At 46.5% G+C, this 19,559-nt stretch overlaps 1 protein-coding gene across 1 annotated transcript in view; it reads left to right on the forward strand.

The window, feature by feature from the left end:
• The first annotated feature begins 777 nt into the window (after positions 1-777).
• Positions 778-19,559, forward strand: part of LOC129330451 (BPI fold-containing family B member 4-like) — a 33,577-nt gene continuing 14,795 nt past the window's right edge. Inside the window, exons 1-7 of the mRNA XM_054980485.1 lie at positions 778-908; positions 9,319-9,392; positions 10,383-10,974; positions 13,563-13,667; positions 16,193-16,336; positions 18,829-18,889; positions 19,158-19,218. Of these exons, the coding sequence (XP_054836460.1) occupies positions 778-908; positions 9,319-9,392; positions 10,383-10,974; positions 13,563-13,667; positions 16,193-16,336; positions 18,829-18,889; positions 19,158-19,218 (1,168 nt within the window). The remainder of the gene's footprint in view (positions 909-9,318; positions 9,393-10,382; positions 10,975-13,562; positions 13,668-16,192; positions 16,337-18,828; positions 18,890-19,157; positions 19,219-19,559) is intronic.

Genomic DNA, 19,559 nt, shown 5'->3' on the forward strand with positions numbered 1-19,559 from the left:
AGTGACTTACAAGATTTTCCTCTTCTCCAATTTACCTTCACAACAACCTTGTGAGGTAGGTTAAAATCACAAGATGCATTTTCCATGGCCTGAGCATCTCTGCTAAATGGAGAAGAAATGAATGCCTTGACTAAGAAGGACCTACATCGTAATGGCCTTGTTTTGGGCATTTTGTCATTCCCTGTCCCCTCTGTGGGTGGCCCATTTGACACAAAGATTATGTGAGGTGACAAATTGTTCTTGGAGTAGTACTTCAGCCTGCATGACTGTCTGTTAAACAAAATGAAACAAAACCCTCCCTGCACATAAAAAACTAGATGATGAGGAGAAATGTTCGAGTCTAAGCTTTTTCTTAACATTTAGTTTTCCAGGTGGGGACTTTTTTTTTAAAAAAAAAAATAGAAAACGATTCTATTCCCTCCTCCCCCCTCCACTGATAGTCTTCACATGGGTATTTGCACACAGAGAACCAGACTTCGCACAACAGCCATAGCGTTGCCATTCCCCCGCTGGGGGCAGGGGATCCCCACTTCCACCCCGGCCCCCGTTTACCTAGCTGGCGGGGGGAAAGGCGGGGGAACATACCTCCTGGGGCGTGCTCCCTGGTGGGGCGACACACTCCCATGCACTGCAGTAGGCCCATTTCGGCCCGAAATGGGCCCAATTCAGCCCACTGTGGAGTGCAGGAGTGCTCCAGGGCCTTCTGCGCCAGCCCAGCAATGATCCAGGACTCCACAGCAGCCAATTTGTGCCAAATCTGAACCAGGCCACTGTGGCATGCAGAAGCGTTCCAGGGCCCATTGTGCTGTCTCGGCAGTCCTCCCGTGCTCAGCAGTGGCCGGATTCAGCCCTCTGCAGAGCACAGGAGCTTTCCCCAAGCACCACGTGGCCTTTGGGTCAACCCAAAGGTGAGTGCCAGGTCTCCCACCCAGAAGGTAAGGGGAATTGGCAACTCTAGTCCTTTACCAACATTTTAGAGAGTCCAGTAGCACCTTTAAGACTAACCAACTTTATTGTAGCATAAGCTTTCGGGAAGCACAGCTCTCTTCGTCAGATGCGTGGAGGGTATAAAGAGACTGGCCGGAGTCTCAGTTGCAAAAGTCATGGAAGAATTTTCAGCATTTTAGAGACTTCGCAGCATATAAAGTGTGGGAAAAGTGATGGGATAAGATTAGAGAGCAAACAGCAGATGGCTCAGGGCAGATGTTTGAGTAGCCCCATTGGAGAGAATAAAACTAAAGGAAGGGCTTCTTCCTGTCCAAAGACTGAATAGCAACAGGAGAGAAGTGTTCCCTGGCCTCCCAGCTCCAGTGATTTAACGTAACTCTGCTCTTGTCCACACCTGGACAGGTCATTAACTTGTAACTTATACCGGTTCGGTAGGTTTATTTCTTATGTAGGTGGCTGCACTGCATTAGTTGCGATATAGGACTCAAGCCAGTCCTTTCCCTTCAGTGAATCTCATCAAGGACGTTGGAATAGGAGATGATGGGGGGTGGGGGGCTTGCACAGGTGTCCTTGCTGGAGGAAGGTGCTCAGGTTGGGCCATATCTGTTCGCCTCCCATTTTGCCACTCTTAATGGCACCAAAATAAGAGGTTGGATTAAGCAAAGGACACCTGGGGCAGCTGCCCGGGGTCCTGTGTGGGGAGGGTGTGGCAGAGGGGAGCAGCGAACTTTGCAGGAGCAGCTGCTTGCCTCCGCCCCTCCGAAGCTTGGGGAGGTGGCTTCCAGCGGCAGTAGCAGCAGATCCTATGCACTTCGCACGGGGTCACTCACAACTGCCCCTTGCTTGGGTCCCAGTGGCAGAGGGTGATGGTGATGCTGGGACTTCAGCCTGGATTCTTGCCCAGGAACCCAGGATCACTAGGACTGCCCCTAGCCAAAATGGCCATCCCTTAAGGCTGGCAGGGCTTCTGAACGCAGTATACCTAATTCACCTTAAGCCTTTATTAAACGCTTTCCTCTCCTGTTGTTCCGATTCCCGCCTCCCTCTGGGAGCAGCTCATCCAGGGCCCACTCCTCTGTGCTCTTGGCTCCCCCTCCCACACCGTCTTCTGGTCATGCTTTTCCTGCCTTCTTTTCCGCCTCTTTGCTTCTGCTGAGATCTTTTTGTACCCCAGTGCTGGATTGTACAGGGAGAGCAGTTTTTGTTTGCAAACTCTCTACTCAGGCTTCTGTGTGGTCCTTTTCCAGCAGGATCCGTATCATCAAAGCCCTTCGAAAGGGGTGTGTGGAGTTGGGGGGGGGGACAACGTGTCTCTTTGTACTGTCCCGTTGCCCACAATGCGGGCAGTGCTTGTAAGCGATCCGATGACCTTTATCAGAGCCTGGCTTCTGTTGGCTTCTGGCTCATGATGTGAATTTGGCTTGATGCCTGGTGCGGATTAACGGGCTTGATAACATGATAACATGATACTGCCTGTTATGCCATCAGCTTGTGCCCCATTGTGTGCTTGGCTCGCTTTCTCTCGCTGGCACTGGAACCCGGTGAGCTTTGGAGGCTTCATGACAGTGGTTAGGAGGACAACGGGCATTTGAAGGGGTGCCTTGTCACCCAAGTGGAACCTTGGGGCCTGCGGCGTTTGCCGGGGAGATCTGCTGTCCTTCCAAGCCTGAGAGCCACCCAGGCCAAGCTAATCCTCTGGGGACCAGCCTCCCTCTCCAAAGTACGAATAAAGTCTTAAGTCAGAGGAGAAACGTCTTGCCAAGAAGGAGGCTTTCTGCAATTTGCAACCATTTTGGCAAGAGTGATAAATGAAATGCAATGTCCATCAGTTGGTGTGTCAGCAAACAAAAACTGAAGATGAAATTAACAAACCCTCTGAGGAATGATCTCTGCCGGCTCTGCCCTTTTAAACTACCCTTCTGTAGAGAGGTGAAACTGGCTTTGCCTTTTAAAACTACACTTCTAAGCTAACATTGTGTCTCCCTAAGAGGTCTCATGCAGAGAGACTCTAAGAGATATTAATTCACTTGTATTTTCTAGAATTTCATTTGTGCGCTTATTTGTTAAAATAATATATTCTGCCTTTCCCTCATGGCTCAAGGCACCTTACCAATTCAGTTTTAAATGCTACAATAAATCATCTTTAAAAAGCCTCTCAATTTTATTGAGATTTAAAAAAATATTTAATACACTTATCTTTCCATCTCCCCCCCCCAGCAGGGACCCAAGGCGATTTACATTGTTCTCATTTTCTCCATTTAATCCATTATTGAAGCAAGATAGATCCAGAGGAGTTAGCCGTGTTAGTCTGTAGTAGCAAAATAGTAGAGTCCAGTAGCACAGTTAAGACTAACCAATTTTATTGTAGCATAAGCTTTCGAGAGCCACAGCTCTCTTCGTCAGATGCATCTAACAATGGTTAGAGAGCTGTGGCTCTCTAACCAATAAAGTTGGTTAGTCTTAAAGGTCTTAAAGGTGCTACTGGGCTCTTTTCTATGAAGCAAGATAGAAAGTCATTGTCCAGCATAATACTTTTTTAGGGCCACAAACAAGTGTACTTAAGTTTGTGCATGTACTGTAAAGCCAGCTTGGCTGATGGAAAGATGCCTTGCATGGAAAGCCTTGGTGCTGAGGAGGAAATGTGCCTGAGGGTTGGAGAGCTCCAAGAGATGAGGGTCACAAGGCCTCTATGGGAGGGTCCAGAGGAAGAGGGAGCATCCTGAGAAGCCCAGCCCTGATACCTGAGGCCAGCCATCAACCTCCTATGTATCAAGTTCCAATAAAAGGTGTCACTTGCTCAGCATCCATCCATACAGTTTCTTCCTCTTCTTACAGCAAAGGCACCAAGCGTGAGCTTCTCCCAAGCCCAGCTGTAGAAACATTATGTATAGCCTGTACTTAGAGGTGCAAACTCTGGGTTGGAAAATCCTTGGATATTTGCGGGTGGAAATAGGAGGGGCAGGGTTTAGGGAGTAGGGTTCTCAGGTGCTCGTCAGTGGCGGGCAAATGCCCAGTGCTTTGTCCCTCTACCTGCCAGTCTCTGGCAATTGGCGGGAGGTAGTAAGCCGCCCGGTGATCACCCACGACCACAAGGGCATGACAGCATCACTTCCAGAAGTGATGTCATTGCTGTGGGTGTAGGAGTACTCCTGCGCTTTGCGTGGGGCCAATTTGGGCCCCAAACAAGCTGATTGTTAAATAATCAGTCTCGTGTGAAGTGCAAGAACACTCCCGTGACCAGCGCAATTACATCCTTTCTGGAAGTGACATCACTGCAATCCAGCCATGACCATGTGCAAGCTTTGCACATGTACGAAGAAAAAGATGCCCAATAAGTACCCATGTCTGGTTGCCAAGGTGACCTGGCAGCCCTACTGGGGAGTGGCCTCAGTGGGGTATAATGCCACAGAGTTCTCCCTTCGAAGCGGCCATTTTTTGCAGGGGAACTGATCTGTCTGTGGATCAGTTGTAATCCTGGGATATCTCCAGGCCCGACCTAGAGGTTTAACCAAAACAACCAGCCATGAAAACTAACTACGTCACAAGTCAAAGCGATATAACATACACATCATACAATGGCACATTTAAAGGTATAAATGCAATAAAGTTTTAATTTATATGCATTTAATCATATGCCACTCCTTTGGTATCTAGTAGAGGTCTCTAATGCCTAAGCAAAAATTTCTCAATAGCATAACAGACATAGGGGATATGAATTTCAAGCCCATTCAAAGAACTAACAAAATATCCAAATCTTATACCGAGAGTATCTCAGAACAGTAAAGTGCCTGTGCATTCAAACTGTTCAAGAAATATATTATACAAACAGTTTGATTAGTCCTATATACACTTTACCAATACCACTCACTAAGAAAAATATTTTGCAAGCTAATAATTCATCACGAAGCAGAAAAAAGTCCTTTTAAACCATTTTTACAGTGTCAGTGCACATATAGTCCATTCATAAATAGTTCATTTAAAGTTGTAGACTGTCCTGCTATATTTGAAGTAATCCAAATTGGTCCATGAGTCCTTCTTAGTGAATAAATTTCCAACTCAGAAGGTGGCAAGCCTACCTGTGTTTGGTGTAATGGTTAAGAGTGGTGGGACTCTAATCTGGAGAGCCGGGTTTGATTCCCCACTCCTCCGCTTGAAGCCAGCTGGGTGACCTTGGGCCAGTCACAGCTCTCTCAGAGCTCTCTCAGCCCCACCCACCTCACAGGGTGATTGTCGTGGAGATAATAACAACACACTTTGTGGACTGCTCTGAGTGCATGTTAAGTTGTCCTGTAGGGCAGTATATAAATCAAATGTTATTATTATGATTATTATTACTGTACCTGCATTGGCGAAAGTGGTGTGTGGAAACAGAAATGCCCCTTAAAGAACCTGGCTTCTCAGTCATCCAGAGAATTATCCTTTCACCAGATAAATGCAACCTTTCATAATGACATGTGTGGTGTGTTATGTGCCGTCAAGTCATCTCCAACCTATGGCCACCCTATGAATGAAAGACCTCCAAAATGTCCTATCTTTCATAATGACATGCTACATTCTAATGTGTTTACTCTTGAAATTAAAGTCAACACCCCACAGCCTTTCTTCCAGTTCCACTGGGGAGAATTCTACAAGAGAGGAATTATATAATTTGTTTCCTTTTACCAGAAGAAATGGAGCTGATGAGCTTTGGAATTGCTTTTGTTGGAAAGTCACTCCTTCCCCCATTGCTTGTGTAATGCTAGTTCAAGCCAGGAAGTAATCATATTTTTATCTTGTTGGGGTATTAACTGTTCAGTTCATTGGGACAAAGGCCTCCTTATAATGCGATGGCAACTTAGCTGGGAGGTGATATTACTCTTAGCAACACTCTGAGTCAGATCTTCGCAGTGATCGAAATCCAAACCTGTCAACAACGAGGCATCCGTTCTGTTGCCAACGGGATGGGATGGACACTGCAGAACTCCCGAAGATTATCTTCAGGGAAAGCTGATCGGGTTCAAGGACAGAAAATCCCTGTAATGTAAGACTTGCCAGCTTCCCGGTCCGGAGCTCAGAGTCTGGAAAAATTATTTGCTGGCTTTGAGGATACATCACGGCTCTCTCTAATGGCTTTTCACAGGTGGAAATAGCTACCTATTGATTGCACCTATTATTTCATACGCAAAGCATCCCTGACCAGGGGGATGTTTCAGAGATAGGTTTTTACAGGGTCCAAGAGTTGGAAGCGGTCCCATAGGCCAGGTAGTCTGAACTGCTATCCAATGCTGGGTACCTAATGTTAGACTGTCCCTGACCTTTCTGTCCAGTCTCAGACCGAAGACCTCTAGCAAGGGAGAGACCACTCAGACTTTCCGCTTTTTGGTTCCACTATCAAACTGTTCTTATCATTAGGAAGTTTGTCTCCTGGAACTTCAGCACACATGTCTTGTCTAGACATGGACACGAACAGAAAAAAATCCGGACATGGTGTTCGTTGTTTGTTGCCATTCACAAACAATGACCTACGAACATTGATGAACATGACCTGTTCACGAACATGTTCGTTGTTCGTTGATTGTGGGGGCCAGCAGGCTCTCCTCCAGCCATCAAGATCCCTACAACACCACTCCCAGAAACCCTACCTGAGCAGGCAGCAGGAAAGGTACCAGTAATAAATAATAGCTTGGCCCAGAGCCTGGCAGCAGCCCTGGAACCTGAAGGGGTAGATCCCTACCACACCACTCCCAGAAACCTTACCTGAGCAGGCAGCAGGAAAGGTACCAGTAATAAATAATAGCTTGGCCCAGAGCCTGGCAGCAGCCCCGGAACTTGAAGAGGTAGATCCCTATCCCACCACATACAAAGAAAATTCAAACTCCAATGCACTCTCCCTGTCTCTCTCTCAAAATGCCAACAGCAACTGTCTCTCCCTCTCCACTGTCTGCAAAACCAGAGCTGGGATCCCCCCCTCCCCCTTGCTCTTTGCTTCCTTGTAACAAATTTGGAGCTCCACACTTGAAAGGAAGACCTGCCTATCAACCTAAATTGGGCTTAGATTGGGGTTTCCAGGGCAACAGCAGGAGTTCAGAGTTCAGACAATCCCTGCCTAAGTTGCCAAGGGAATTGATTGCAGGTGCCAGACGTCTGGCTTGACAAACAGCAACGAATGAGGCTTGCAACGACCACCTGTTCATTTAGAATGGGGCCTCACGAACAGCTTGTTTGCAAACAGCTGATTGGGCTGTTCGTGGGGGTGGGGCTGGTTTGTTCGTATTGCTGTTCGTGCCCAACTCTAGATTGTCTTCTGGAGTAGCAATAAATAAATCCTTACCCTCTTCCATGGAACAGTTGTGAGGCAAGAGTACGAGAGATTCAACGGGGGTTTTAACATCTCTCTCCACCCAACCCAACCCAACCCAACCCAACCCAACCCAACCCAACCCAACCCAACCCCATCTATCTATCTATCTATCTATCTATCTATCTATCTATCTATCTATCTATCTATCTATCTATCTATCTATCTATCTATCTATCTATCTATCTATCTATCTATCTGTCTGTCTGTCTGTCTGTCTGTCTGTCTGTCTGTCTGTCTGTCTGTCTGTCTGTCTGTCTGTCTGTCTTTCTGTCTGTCTGTCTGTCTGTCTGTCTGTCTGTCTGTCTGTCTGTCTGTCTATCTATCTATCTATCTATCTATCTATCTATCTATCTATCACATTTTTATTGTACTCTTCCTATAAAGAGTTCACAGCTGCACGTGAATCTTCCCAGGCCTGCCCACATTTGCACCAGTTTCCCTGGCTCACAGAGGCCTTTCCCCCTCTACCACCAGAAGGCTTTTTAAAGTGGCAACTGAATATTATTATGGCATTATAACATTAGGACAATGTGCCTGCCAGTTTCTTTGAATCTCCGGCTTTTATTTTTTGAAAATTCTCTAGTTCTTTTCACTGCAAAGATATGCTTTCCCTTTTAAATCTCTGAGTCTCTCTACACAAGACATCTTACATGAGCCTGATCAAGTGAAAGATCTCCCACGTTCTCCCATTGGGGATACACATGCACAGCTAGGGAGACACAGTACACTTACATAAGACCATATAGAAAATGTAAGATGTCTTGTGTAGAGACACTCTCTGTTAGGGTCTAGAGACTAGAGATCGGCATGAACCGGAAAAAAACTGAACCATGTGGTTCGTAGTTCATCAAATTTCACAAACCATGAACTTTCACAAACCTCCCCTTGGTTTGTGAACCAGTTCGTTTGGTTCATGAAAACATCACATCCAGGGCAGAAAATCATCACTTCCAGGTCAGCAGAAGGTTACTTCCGGGCCAGCAGAAGTTCACTTCTGGGTCAGCAGAAGGTCTGCAGGAAGTCCATCCCCTGTTGCCTAGGAAACTGATAGATTGGCACCAGGCTGTCTGCAGTAACAAACCAAAAATGAACCAAACAAACCAGCGTAAAAGTTTGTGGCGGTTCATCAGAAATGGGATCTGATGAACCGTGGTTCGTGAACCACGAACTGGCCTGGTTCGTCCTTAATTTTGGTTCATATTTAGGTTTGTGCCCATCTCTACTAGAGACATGTTTTTTTTTAAAAAAAGGAAAGCTGGAGGGCTGGGGCAGGGAAAATGTGCAGAAACCTGTCCTGTGAGAGACCCATTGCTGCGGAGCTGTTTCAGCAGCTGCAGACGCAACATGGAGACCACGCAAGACAGTCCCTGTGCGGAATATACCAGCATACAGGCCCCTTCCGTATTCTAAAGAGCCACTTTCCGTCAGGCCTCCCACCCCAAGCAAGTAAAGTGCTCCTCGGCCGAGCACAAAGTGTGTTTGGGAACCCTGAGTGCATCTGACACCTCTTGCTTAACTCAGATTCCAGATTTACAAATACTTGTTTACTCTGGAATATGGCTAAACCACATGCTTAGTCGAGCCATGGTAACACTGGGTCCATTATGTCTCCCTGCCCGGTACCGCCTTCCCATCCTGCCTGTCATATATATGGCTTTTGCCACCTCTTTGTTTCCAGAGCCAGAGGAAGACAAGAGAAAGGAGGCCACCACTAGCCATTCCCAACCCACTAGCTGATTAAGAATTAATTAGAGCCAGGGCAAGCTCCTCCGTAATTAATTAGGTAAACCATAGCAGGGTCCTCATGTGTGCGGCAAACATCCTCTGCTGGATAATCTTTGGATAACCATGTTACTATCTTTTACTATTGATTGATTCTGCATTGCTTAAAAAAATCCATTCTGTAGGCACTGAATCTTTTCGTTGTCTCGGGGGAAGAGCCATTGCTGATCGGAACTTCCCTTTTCAGTTTCAGCCACAGTAGCCCCAAGCAAGATGCTAACCCTCTGGTGTGTCGTCATCTTCTGCAGTTTTCTGGCCCCATCGCAAAGCCAGCTGCCAACAGATGCTGTGATCAGGGTCAACAAAGGCGTATTACACAATGGTAAGTCCAGGCGTGTGATTGGTCAGCGCGAGCTATTCCGATTGCTACCCACAAAGGAGACAGGTGGCAGGATTTGTCCCACACCTCAACATGAAATTGTGGGACTTTGTGCCACTATCTTAGCTGGCTTTAGAAAAGAGATTAGGGAGATTGATGGTGGAGCAGTGCATGAGCGTACATGGCTCATGGGGGCTAAATAGAGCCTCTATATTTGGAAGCAGTGTACCTCTGTCAATTGTGAGAAGGCAACAGCAATGGGAGGCCAGGGGCTCTGTGCCCTGCTTGTAGTTCTTATCATTATAGCCACCTGGGATTCCCCTCGGGAAACAGGATGCTAGACTAGATGGACCTTTGTTCTATACCAGAAGCACCTTCCTTACCCTCTTGCGTGTAGAATTCCTGGAGAAACAGTCCAAACTCTTCCCTCCACATCCTTTGGATGTATTGGAAATGCTGGAACATCCAGACCTTACTTTAAAAAGCAGTTGCAAGGATGTTAGGACAGCATTGCCCTGTGTATCTTTCCTGTAAGCAAAACGTGCAAAATGACTATCAATTGCTGTTAACCATGATGGACTCCCAGGTTTAGGGGTAGAATATCTCTGAAGAACAGAAACTACGAGCATGTGTATTAATCTGCTTTGGGGGTTTCCTGGAAGCGTCTGTTGGAAATGATGCGCTGGACTAAGCAGACCTCTGCTTTGATCCAGTAGGGCTCTCCTTCTCTTTATGTTCCTTGCTGTGTCTACTGTAATACAATGCGTGAAGTGTCTCAACTCATGCAACATCCTGTGTTCCATAGCACAAAGCACTGCAAGGCAAAGAGATGAAGAGCAGCCACCAGCTCAGCCCGTTGTCAGAGTCACTCTCCGTGGCAGATGTCACGTCTGCTGCCCGTGCCTCTTTGGAAACAGGTCCCCCAGAAATGTGGCTGTGAAACCCTCTTCTCCCCTTTTAGCGGACACTCACCTTGTGGTCTTTTTTTTGCAGCGGTCGCCACCTCAATGGCAGAAAGCAATGCCCTCCAAGGAGCAATGAGAGACTTGCCCATTGGCAACGGAGGTGGTGGTGATAGTGGTCTGCTAGGAGGCCTCCTTGGTGGCGGAGGTGGAGGAGGCTTACTTGGGGGTATTACCGGTGGTTTACTTGGAGGTGGTGGTGGTGGTGGAGGAGGAGGAGGAGGAGGACTTCTTGGTGGAGTGACCGGAGGTTTGCTTGGTGGTGGAGGAGGTGGAGGAGGACTCCTTGGCGGGGTGACTGGAGGTTTGCTTGGAGGAGGTGCTGGAGGTGTCAATGAAGCTTACGGTGGTGGCCTAGCAAACGGGCTTGGTGGAGGACAGCCTGGCTATGGTGCAGCTGATTTTCGTGGCAATGGTGGAGGTCCTGGTGCTGGAGGCCTGCTAGGCCGCGGAGGCCTGCTGGGTGATGGAGGTCTGCTTGGCACTGCAGGTATTCTTGGCGGTGGCGGAGGCCTCCTTGGCAATGGAGGCCTGCTGGGTAATGGAGGCCTACTGGGCGGAGGTGGCGTTCTCGGCATCCTCGGGGAAGGAGGCTTACTCAGCACAGTCCAGGGCCTCACAGGGTAAGGAATTATGCAATACTTGTGACAAGGTGAACCATACTGTCTACATACGAGTAACCCCAGCTTCACAAACCTGTTAACAGAAGAGAGTCCTGGGTAGGAACTCCAACACCAGTTTGGTAAATTCCTGGAGGTTTGGGAGTGGTGCCAGTGCTTAGCAACCAGTAGGAGGGCTGTGGGCAGGGATATGGGTGTGGGGTGTGTGTCAATTCTGCGGCATCTTGTCAATTCTACTTAACAAATCTGGAAGTTACATAGGCCGCTCTAGGACTCACCAGAGACTCTATAGTAAAATGATAGCATTTCCAGCAATTCCTAGAGCTACATTGTATCACTTACAGTTTTTTAGTGGAAGTGACGTGGTGCGGAATGCAATGTGGAATGGGACCCCTACAGCCCTCTGAAGCTGCCATTTCCTGTAAGGGAAATGAGCTCTGTAGTCTAGAGAGAAGTTGTAATTCTGGGAGAATGCCAGGTTCCACCTACAGATTGGTAACCCTAGTCCTAGGGATTTCAGAATACCTATCTGTCTAGTAAATGGTATCCTACTCTTTCTCCAAAAAGCTTAGGGCTTCATGCAGTGTCATCTCTTCCCCAATTTACCCTCATTACATCCTTGTGAGGTAGAGCGAGACACTGACCCAAGCTGAGCTTCATGGTAGCGTGGGGATTTGAACTCGTATCTCCTAGTTCATAGTCCAACCCCCTAAGCATTCCAATGTGTGGGGCTATAAATCCTACATCAGTTGTACTGCAGTACAACATATTTTCTGATTCATGGACAACTCTAAGGAAGTTTGGGGTAAAATGTTTAATCATTGCTTAGTTGGCAAATCCCCCAAACGGCTGTCCAGAAAGTGTTGTTTCATTGTTGATTGATTGATTGATTGATTGATTGATTGATTTGATTTGATTTGATTTCTAGCCCACCCTCCCAGCAAACAGACTGAGGGCAAGTTACAGTAAAATGCTCAGTACGCATTAAAACATGTAAATACATTTAGAAGTCCAAAAAAGCCACCACAAATACATATAAGACAACATCTCACATGGTGGGCTCCCTCCAGTTTCCCCAATCATGATATAAAACAAAGCAAAACAAAAGGGAGAGGGCACAGTTTATAATATTCTAGAGACTGTGCTTATAGGGAGGCAGACGATTACGTTGTCTCCCTAGTGGGAGACCGGTAGGAAGGCTCTTAAAACGATCAAAGACTGGCCTCAACCTCAAGATCTCAAGGATATGAGATCTTGGCAGGCCCAGGTGTCCTCCGACAAAGAGTTCCACCAGGTTGGGGCCAGGACTGAAAAGGCCCTGCCCCTGGTCGAGGCCAGCTGGGCCTCCCCGGGGCCAGGGGCCACCAGCAGATTCTTATTTGTTTAATGCACTCTGGGGTACATACGTGAAGAGATAGTCCTGCTGGTATGCTGGTCCCAGGCCCTTTAGGGCTTCAGAGGTTAGAACCAAAACCTTGAACCTGATCCGGAATTCCACGGGGAGCCCGTGCAGCTGCTGCAGGATGGGAGTAACATGTGCCCTATATGACGTGCCCATCAGGACACGTGCAGCAGCGTTCTGGACCCGCTGTAATTTCTGGGTTAAGCCCAAGGGAAGCCCTGCATAGAGTGAGTTACAGTAGTCCATTCTGGAGGTGACCATTGCATGGATCACCGTAGTTAGGTCGTGGGTCAACAGATAGGGTACAAGCTGCTTGGCCTGTCGAAGATGGAAGAACACAGACTGGGCAACTGCTGTGACCTGGCCTTCCATTGATAAGGAGGAATCCAGTATCACTCCGAGACTCTGGATCAATGGGAGAGGTGCTAATGGCACTCCATCGAAGGCCGGGAGCTGGATTCCCAAATCTGGCGACTCTGGCCCAAGTACAGGACCGCCATGTTTACCAGGTTCAATTTCAGCCTGCTCTGCCCCCTCCAAGGATACTGTTCAGGCCAACATTGAGCATGAGAACGTTCTGGCCTATGAACAGCAGAGAATGCAACTTTACTCTTGCCAGCATCCTAAGGCCGGAATTAAGCATTACGTCAATTGCGCTGCAATAGCTGAAATCGTCATCCCTGCATCTCCACCTTCTTTGCTTCACACATCTGTTCCCCCCCTAGATTTAGGGGAGTGGGCTGCAGAGGAGAAAGACCAGCAGCCATAATGTCTAGTTTCAGTTGAACATTCCCTCAATAATATTAATTTATTATTGTACATAAACCATTGTTGACCGAAATGGTCAACATGGGCCAAATAGACACCGAAGTAACAAAAGAAATCACATGCTATCCATGGCAAAGCTGGAAACAAATAAGCTAAATCTTTGACGGGAACAATGGGGAAGGTTTCAGTCTCTAAATTCCCAAACAATGTCACAGGGTTGAGTGACCAGGAAATGACATCCGTCACAACTGTGACTCACTGTCAGTCTTGACAGCTGTTGTCCTAGTCATTAAAATGTGGTGTGTGTGTGTGTGTGTGTGTGTGTGTGTGTGGTCCCTCCAGGGTTTATCATGGTAGCCTGGTAGATCACAAGAAGAGATGGACCTCATTGGATGACCTTATTCCCCTTTGTTTCCTACAGATTAAGAATTGTGGAGCTAACACTTCCCAGGATCAATCTGAGGCTCTTACCTGGAATTGGGGTCCACCTGGATTTATATACAAAGGTGGCACTCAACGGAAAGAGGTAACTTGACCATTCCCATTCACAAAAATATGCAATATATTGTTAACTCTTTGCTGTCCATCCCTTCACCCATCTTTTTCTAGGTTCTGGGGCTAGAGGGCTGGCTTTTTATGACTTGAGAGGGGGGATATCAGCTGCTTCTGAGGTTGACCAGAGTTTCACTGCACTCAAGTGGCCTCCAGTTTCCTGAGCCGTTCTGGGCTCTGTTTCAGAAACAAAGGCAGTGTCCACATAGGGCTGGATGTTGCACTACACTAACTGATAATAACTGGACAGCTTCATCTGCACTGGACCTCAGACTAGATGTGTAGACCATAAGACCACTACGAGCAGAACCACAAGTGACAAAAGGCACAGATTGGACACTTGTCAGCTTCCCTCAAGTTTTGATGGGAAATGTAGGCAGCTTGGCGGAATGTTGGACAAGTGACAGTTGAAAAGTCCATTGGACAGCAGTCAGAGAGCAAAGCTGCAAGACCAGGATGCCTACATTTCCCATCAAAACTTGAGGGAAGCAGACAAGTGTCCAATCTGTGCCTTTTGTCACTTGTGGTTCTGCTCTACGAAGTCAAAGCCCCTCAGTTAAAAGCCTTAGTAAAAAGTAAATATTTTGACCTAGTGTCTAATACTAATAACTGTGCTTATATACTGGTCTTCTAGACAGATGACTGCCTCACCCAGAGTGGTGAACAAGTTAGTGTTATTATTATCCCCACAATGCAGCTGGGGAGCTGGGGCTGAGAGGAGTGGCTAACCCAAGGCCACCTACTGAGCTCATGGCAGTAGAGGGATTTGAACCAGCAGAGTGCTGATTCACAGCCAAACAACCACTTTGCAAGACAGTGTGGTAGACATTCAGCAAGGCCCAAGGGGGAGGGCATTCCAAAGGAGAGGTGCCATCACTGAAGAAGCCCTGTCTCTGGTCACCACCCACCTCCCCTCTGAAGGCATGGAGAGCAAAGCTTGGGAGGCAGATCTTAACTGGCAAGCTGGGTAGTACTGGAGGAGACAGTTTTTCAGGTACCATTCAGGGCCTCAAAGGTATCAACTGGCATTGAGAATTGTGACCAGAAATACATGGGCAGCCACCTTTCAGCTCAGAAGTGATGCAATTCCTGTGATCATCTCCAAAGGTTGCCTGTCGGCTTCATTTTGGACCAACTGAAGTTTCCAAACCGTTTTCAAAAGCAGCCCCATGTAGAGTGCATTACAGTAATCTAACTTGGATGTGATCAGAGCATGGATCACTAAGGGGCCAGCTCATGCTTTTTGAGAAGGACTGTAGCAAGCGCATCCATCAAAGCAGATAAATGGTACCATGTGCCACGGAGGGGTCTTGAGCCTCCAATCATAGCCCTGGATCCAGCAGCGCCCCCAAGTTACAAAGGTGCTCCTTCAGGCTAATCCCTTACAGGACAGGCTAGTGGGTCACTGTGAGGGATAGAATGCTGGACTAGATGTTCTCTTTGGGGCTTGAAGACCAAACAGAAGGTCTTCTTGAGAGTTGGGGGAATTAGAGTGCAAGGAGAGGCAGTGAGTGGTGGGTAATTTACTGAGATCTTCACCTGTGTATACCAAGATTCTTCCTCTTTCAATAATGAAGCAGATGTTCAATCAAAAGGGTTTTTTATTGAAAATAACAAAGGTCAGTTGCACACAAAAACACACAGCACACACCCAGGGCTAATTAGAAAGTAGGGGCGGGGACTGGATAGAGTTTAAGATGCCAGAAGAGGGCATCTGGGAGAGAGAGCATTGAGCTACCAATGTGTCGATGCAGGAAGAGCTCACACAAGTCTGAAGGTGGACGCTGGATCCAAGGGCATGCAGACAGCTATGGCGCAGGGCCAGTTCAATTACACTGTGGAACGTACCCTGGGGCAAGATTACATCTTCTGCCCTAACAACAATAATCATTGTCTCTAGGGTGAGACAAAGAACTAAATGGCTGTCTGCAAGGTGAGACAATAAAACTGGGAAGGTTTGATAAAGTTCTCCCGGGTGAAACTAAAGTTATCAGTGATGATTGATGACCCCCAATGGATGGGTGGGTAAGGCTATCAGAGCCCTGAATCTCCTGAAAATGGGAGAGCGGATAAGGGAAGATTGATAGGATTTGTTAATTGATTAATTCAGGAACTCTGGGAAGACACTATTTTTTTAGGATATTTGCACTTCTCCGGTGTGTGGGAGTTGAAAGATTATCTTGCCTGGCATCTCACATGCCAGTAATTTTCTGTCACCCATCTTGGAGCTGGCTTCTATTTCCTGTCTGGCTAGGCAGCATTTCCATGTTTAAAACACGTACAGAGAGGGGTTTATGATATTGCCATATTCATAAACCTTCTTAATATCATGAGGGCAAGTCTGTCTACTATCAATGCAGCTAGGCTTTTCTCTTGTGTTGTTTTTGTACACATGAGTTATAAAGCTGAAGAGAGAATTTGTATCTAAGTCCCCAGATGGGGGAAATGCAATGTCCATTCCAAAACTTCCTATCACTTCGCCCTCTCCTTCTCCCTCAGTCTCCTCGGGCTACTTGATGTTGCAGTGGAAGTGAACATTACCGCCATTGTCCGGCTGACGATGGATGGCACTGGCTACCCCAAGTTGGTGATTGACCATTGCGATGCCCTTCTTGGAGGCATCAAAATCCGGCTCCTCAGAGGGTGAGTGTCATCCAGCAGAGTTTTCTATGTGGACCAGGGAAAACTGGGCTATGTTCTCTGGGGCCTTATGAGCATACTGGGTAAGCCTCTAGAGACCCTTCTGTTGTGAAGATACATCCTTTCCCTTATTTATTTATTTACTTTTTATACCCCACCCATCTTCCCAATGGGAACTCAGAGCTGCTTACATTCTCCTCTCCTTCATTTCATCCTCACTACAGCCCTGTGAGGTAGGTTAGGCTGCGAGTCTGTGACTGGCCCAAGGTCACCCTGCAAACTTCTGTGGCAGAGTGGGGATTTGAACTCGGATCTCCCAGACCCTAGTCTGACACTTTATCCAATATGCCACACTGGGTCTTCTTTATATCTCCACAAGGGAAGGAGCTAGAGATTTGCTTCTTTTTTAATATGAAAGCTGAGGATTCAGAGGACTTGCAAGACCTGTTGTTAAAATGCTATATTCATGCAATGATATTCCAGTGACATTTTTTTTAAAAAAATTAACTCTACCTGGTGGCAGGAGAAGAATTGACTGCCATGGGGGCAGGATCAGGGAAAATGGCTCCACAAAAAAAGAGGGAAATGCCCAACCAAGAGAAATATCATGAATGAAAAGGAAATGCCCAACCAAGAGAAATATCATGAACAAAAAGGTTGAGAAAACAAAACATTCAATGTATGATACAATGCACAAAAGATAAACAATTCTTTAAGATTAATTAAGGTAACTCGATATAAGGTAAGAAGATAAAACACAGGGAAATGATTAACTAAAATAGTTGATATTAAAGTTTGGGTATAAATAACCAAGGAGAGGGAACGAGAGCTATTACACAAGTAAATTGTGTTGCTGCTATATATTCCGATTGTATCTTTTTATTAGTTTAATTCTAAATGTAGCGCTTGTATAAGTTTTTATGCACTTTCCACTTATATCTTTTCTTTTTAAATAAAATTTCTCTACATAAAAAAGATAAACAATTCAATTGTGTGCACAAGGCACTATGCAAATGATTTATATTGTATTTTGTTTCGTATGTGGACGTTTGCATCCTGTCTCTGAATTATTATATTATTTGTGTAGTGCCTTGTGTGCGTAACTGAATTGCTTATCATTTGTACATTATATTGTACATTGTCTTTTGTTGCTTTTTCAAGGAAAATGGCAGACATGTGGGCTAGAAAAATTTGAATTTTCCCATTCTGGATTTACCATGATCTTTCCCAAAACTTCGGTGCAAACTAGGTTTGAGAAAGATTGGGGGAAAGCTGAGGAAAGGTGCATGGATGTACCATACTGCTGCAGAGAAGCAGAACCCGCCCCCCATAACTTCCCAAAAGCAATGAACTCAAGGCATATAACCCATGTGGAAGGCATCAAAGTTTTCAGAGCACAGCAGGAATTCAAATCTGGATCTCCCAGATTCTAGACTGACACACTAACCACTACACCATGCTGGCTTATAATTAGAGATGGGCATGAACAGCATTACGAATGCAAAAAAACCCATGAACAGCCTGTTCGGCTGTTCGCGAACAAGCTGTTCCTGAGGCCCCATTCTAAATGAACAAGTGGTCATTGCAAACCTCGTTTGTTGCTGTTCATTGCTGTTCATCAAGCCAGACAGTCTGGCACCTGCAATCTATTCCCATGGCAACGCAGGCAGGGATTGTTGGAACTCTATCTGAACTCCTGCTGTTGCCCTGGAAACCCCAATCTAAGCCCAATTTAGCTTGATAGGCAGGTCTTCCTTCCAAGTGTGGATTGGAGCTCCAAATCTGTTACAAGAGGAAAAGACCGGGGGGGGGGGACTCCCAGCTCTGGCTTTCAGGGAGAGACAGCTGCTGTTAGAGAGACAGGGTGAGTGCATTGGAGCTTGAATTTTCTTTGTGTGTGTTGGGATAGGGACCTACCTCTTCAGGTTGCTGCTGCCAGGCTCTGGCCCAAGCTATTATTTATTATTGGTCCCTTTCCTGATGCCTGCTCAGGTAGGGTTTCTGGGAGTGGTGCAGTAGGGATCTTGATGGCTGGAGGAGAGCCTGCTGGCTCCCATGAACAATGAACATGTTCGTGAACAGGATCATGTTCGTCAATGTTCGTTGTTCATTGTTCGTGGATGGCAATGAACAACAAACACCATGTTCGTGTTTTTTTTTCTGTTCGTGCCCACGTCTACTTATAATTAGCAATTATCCAGTCTGTTTTATGCAACTGTTTGCTTCCCAAATGCTCTGCTAGAATATTCGTAACTATACAGTCTTACAAAGATGTCTTAAACCTCTGTTGTTCTCTCTTGCTCAAAGGAAACTCAACCCTTTAGTTGCCCTGGGAACTCTTTACCACTTGGGGAAATGGGGAATAGGTAACTAACTACCAGGCTCAACTGGGTGCCCAATATAATGATTGTGCCTGCTTGCAAATATCTCTGACATTGAGATTCCAACCCCTCAATTTCTCTCTTTAACATTTTTTAATTATCTTTTCTCTCCAGCCTGCTCCCAATTGTGGATAATTTGTTGGCACGAGTTCTTAACAAGCTCCTTCCGGAACTGGTAAGTGTTGAGAATGTAGCCAGCAGGATCCAGCTCACAACCTTGTGTAGAAAGCAACAGGATGCACGTCGCAGCCCCCTGATAAAGCCTGAATAACTGGTGAAGAGTGTGAGGGTTGGAAGGGATCTTGGAGGTCATGAGAGCTGCTGTGATATTTCCCTCCTTCCTCACTCCTCTTGCAGTCGAAGCCCTTTTTCAAGTTTTGTTAATTTGCTTCCGGACCTTTTGCCATGAAAGTCTTAATCAAATGGTGATTTTTCTCCCACAGCTTTGCCCTGTTATAGATGTTGTCCTGGGCCTTGTGAATGAAGAGCTGGGACTTGTGAACTGTAAGTCTCTTTTCGCTGCTTCTGTCTTTCCGCCTTCAGAATTCTGCCCTAGTTTCCTCCATGACGGAGCATTTGAGAGAGCTCCAGCGATCCATCCCTGCACAAAACACTGACAAGTGGTAAAGCTGCCATCATATTTTCTGGCCTTCTCTGGGCTTTTAAGAACAGCCTGAGAGGAAAGAATTAAGCACCTTATATATCTGGATTCCCAGAAACAGGCCTGCAGCCTCTTGGCTTTAACAACGACGGACTAGAACTTTGGGTGAATGTCGCCAAGTGCCAAGTTATCACTGTATGCCTGTGACTGAACAGTAAACTGGTCATTAGGGTTGCCAATCTCC

The sequence above is a fragment of the Eublepharis macularius genome, chromosome 5 (genome assembly GCF_028583425.1).
Source record: "Eublepharis macularius isolate TG4126 chromosome 5, MPM_Emac_v1.0, whole genome shotgun sequence".
Taxonomy (NCBI): domain Eukaryota; kingdom Metazoa; phylum Chordata; class Lepidosauria; order Squamata; family Eublepharidae; genus Eublepharis; species Eublepharis macularius.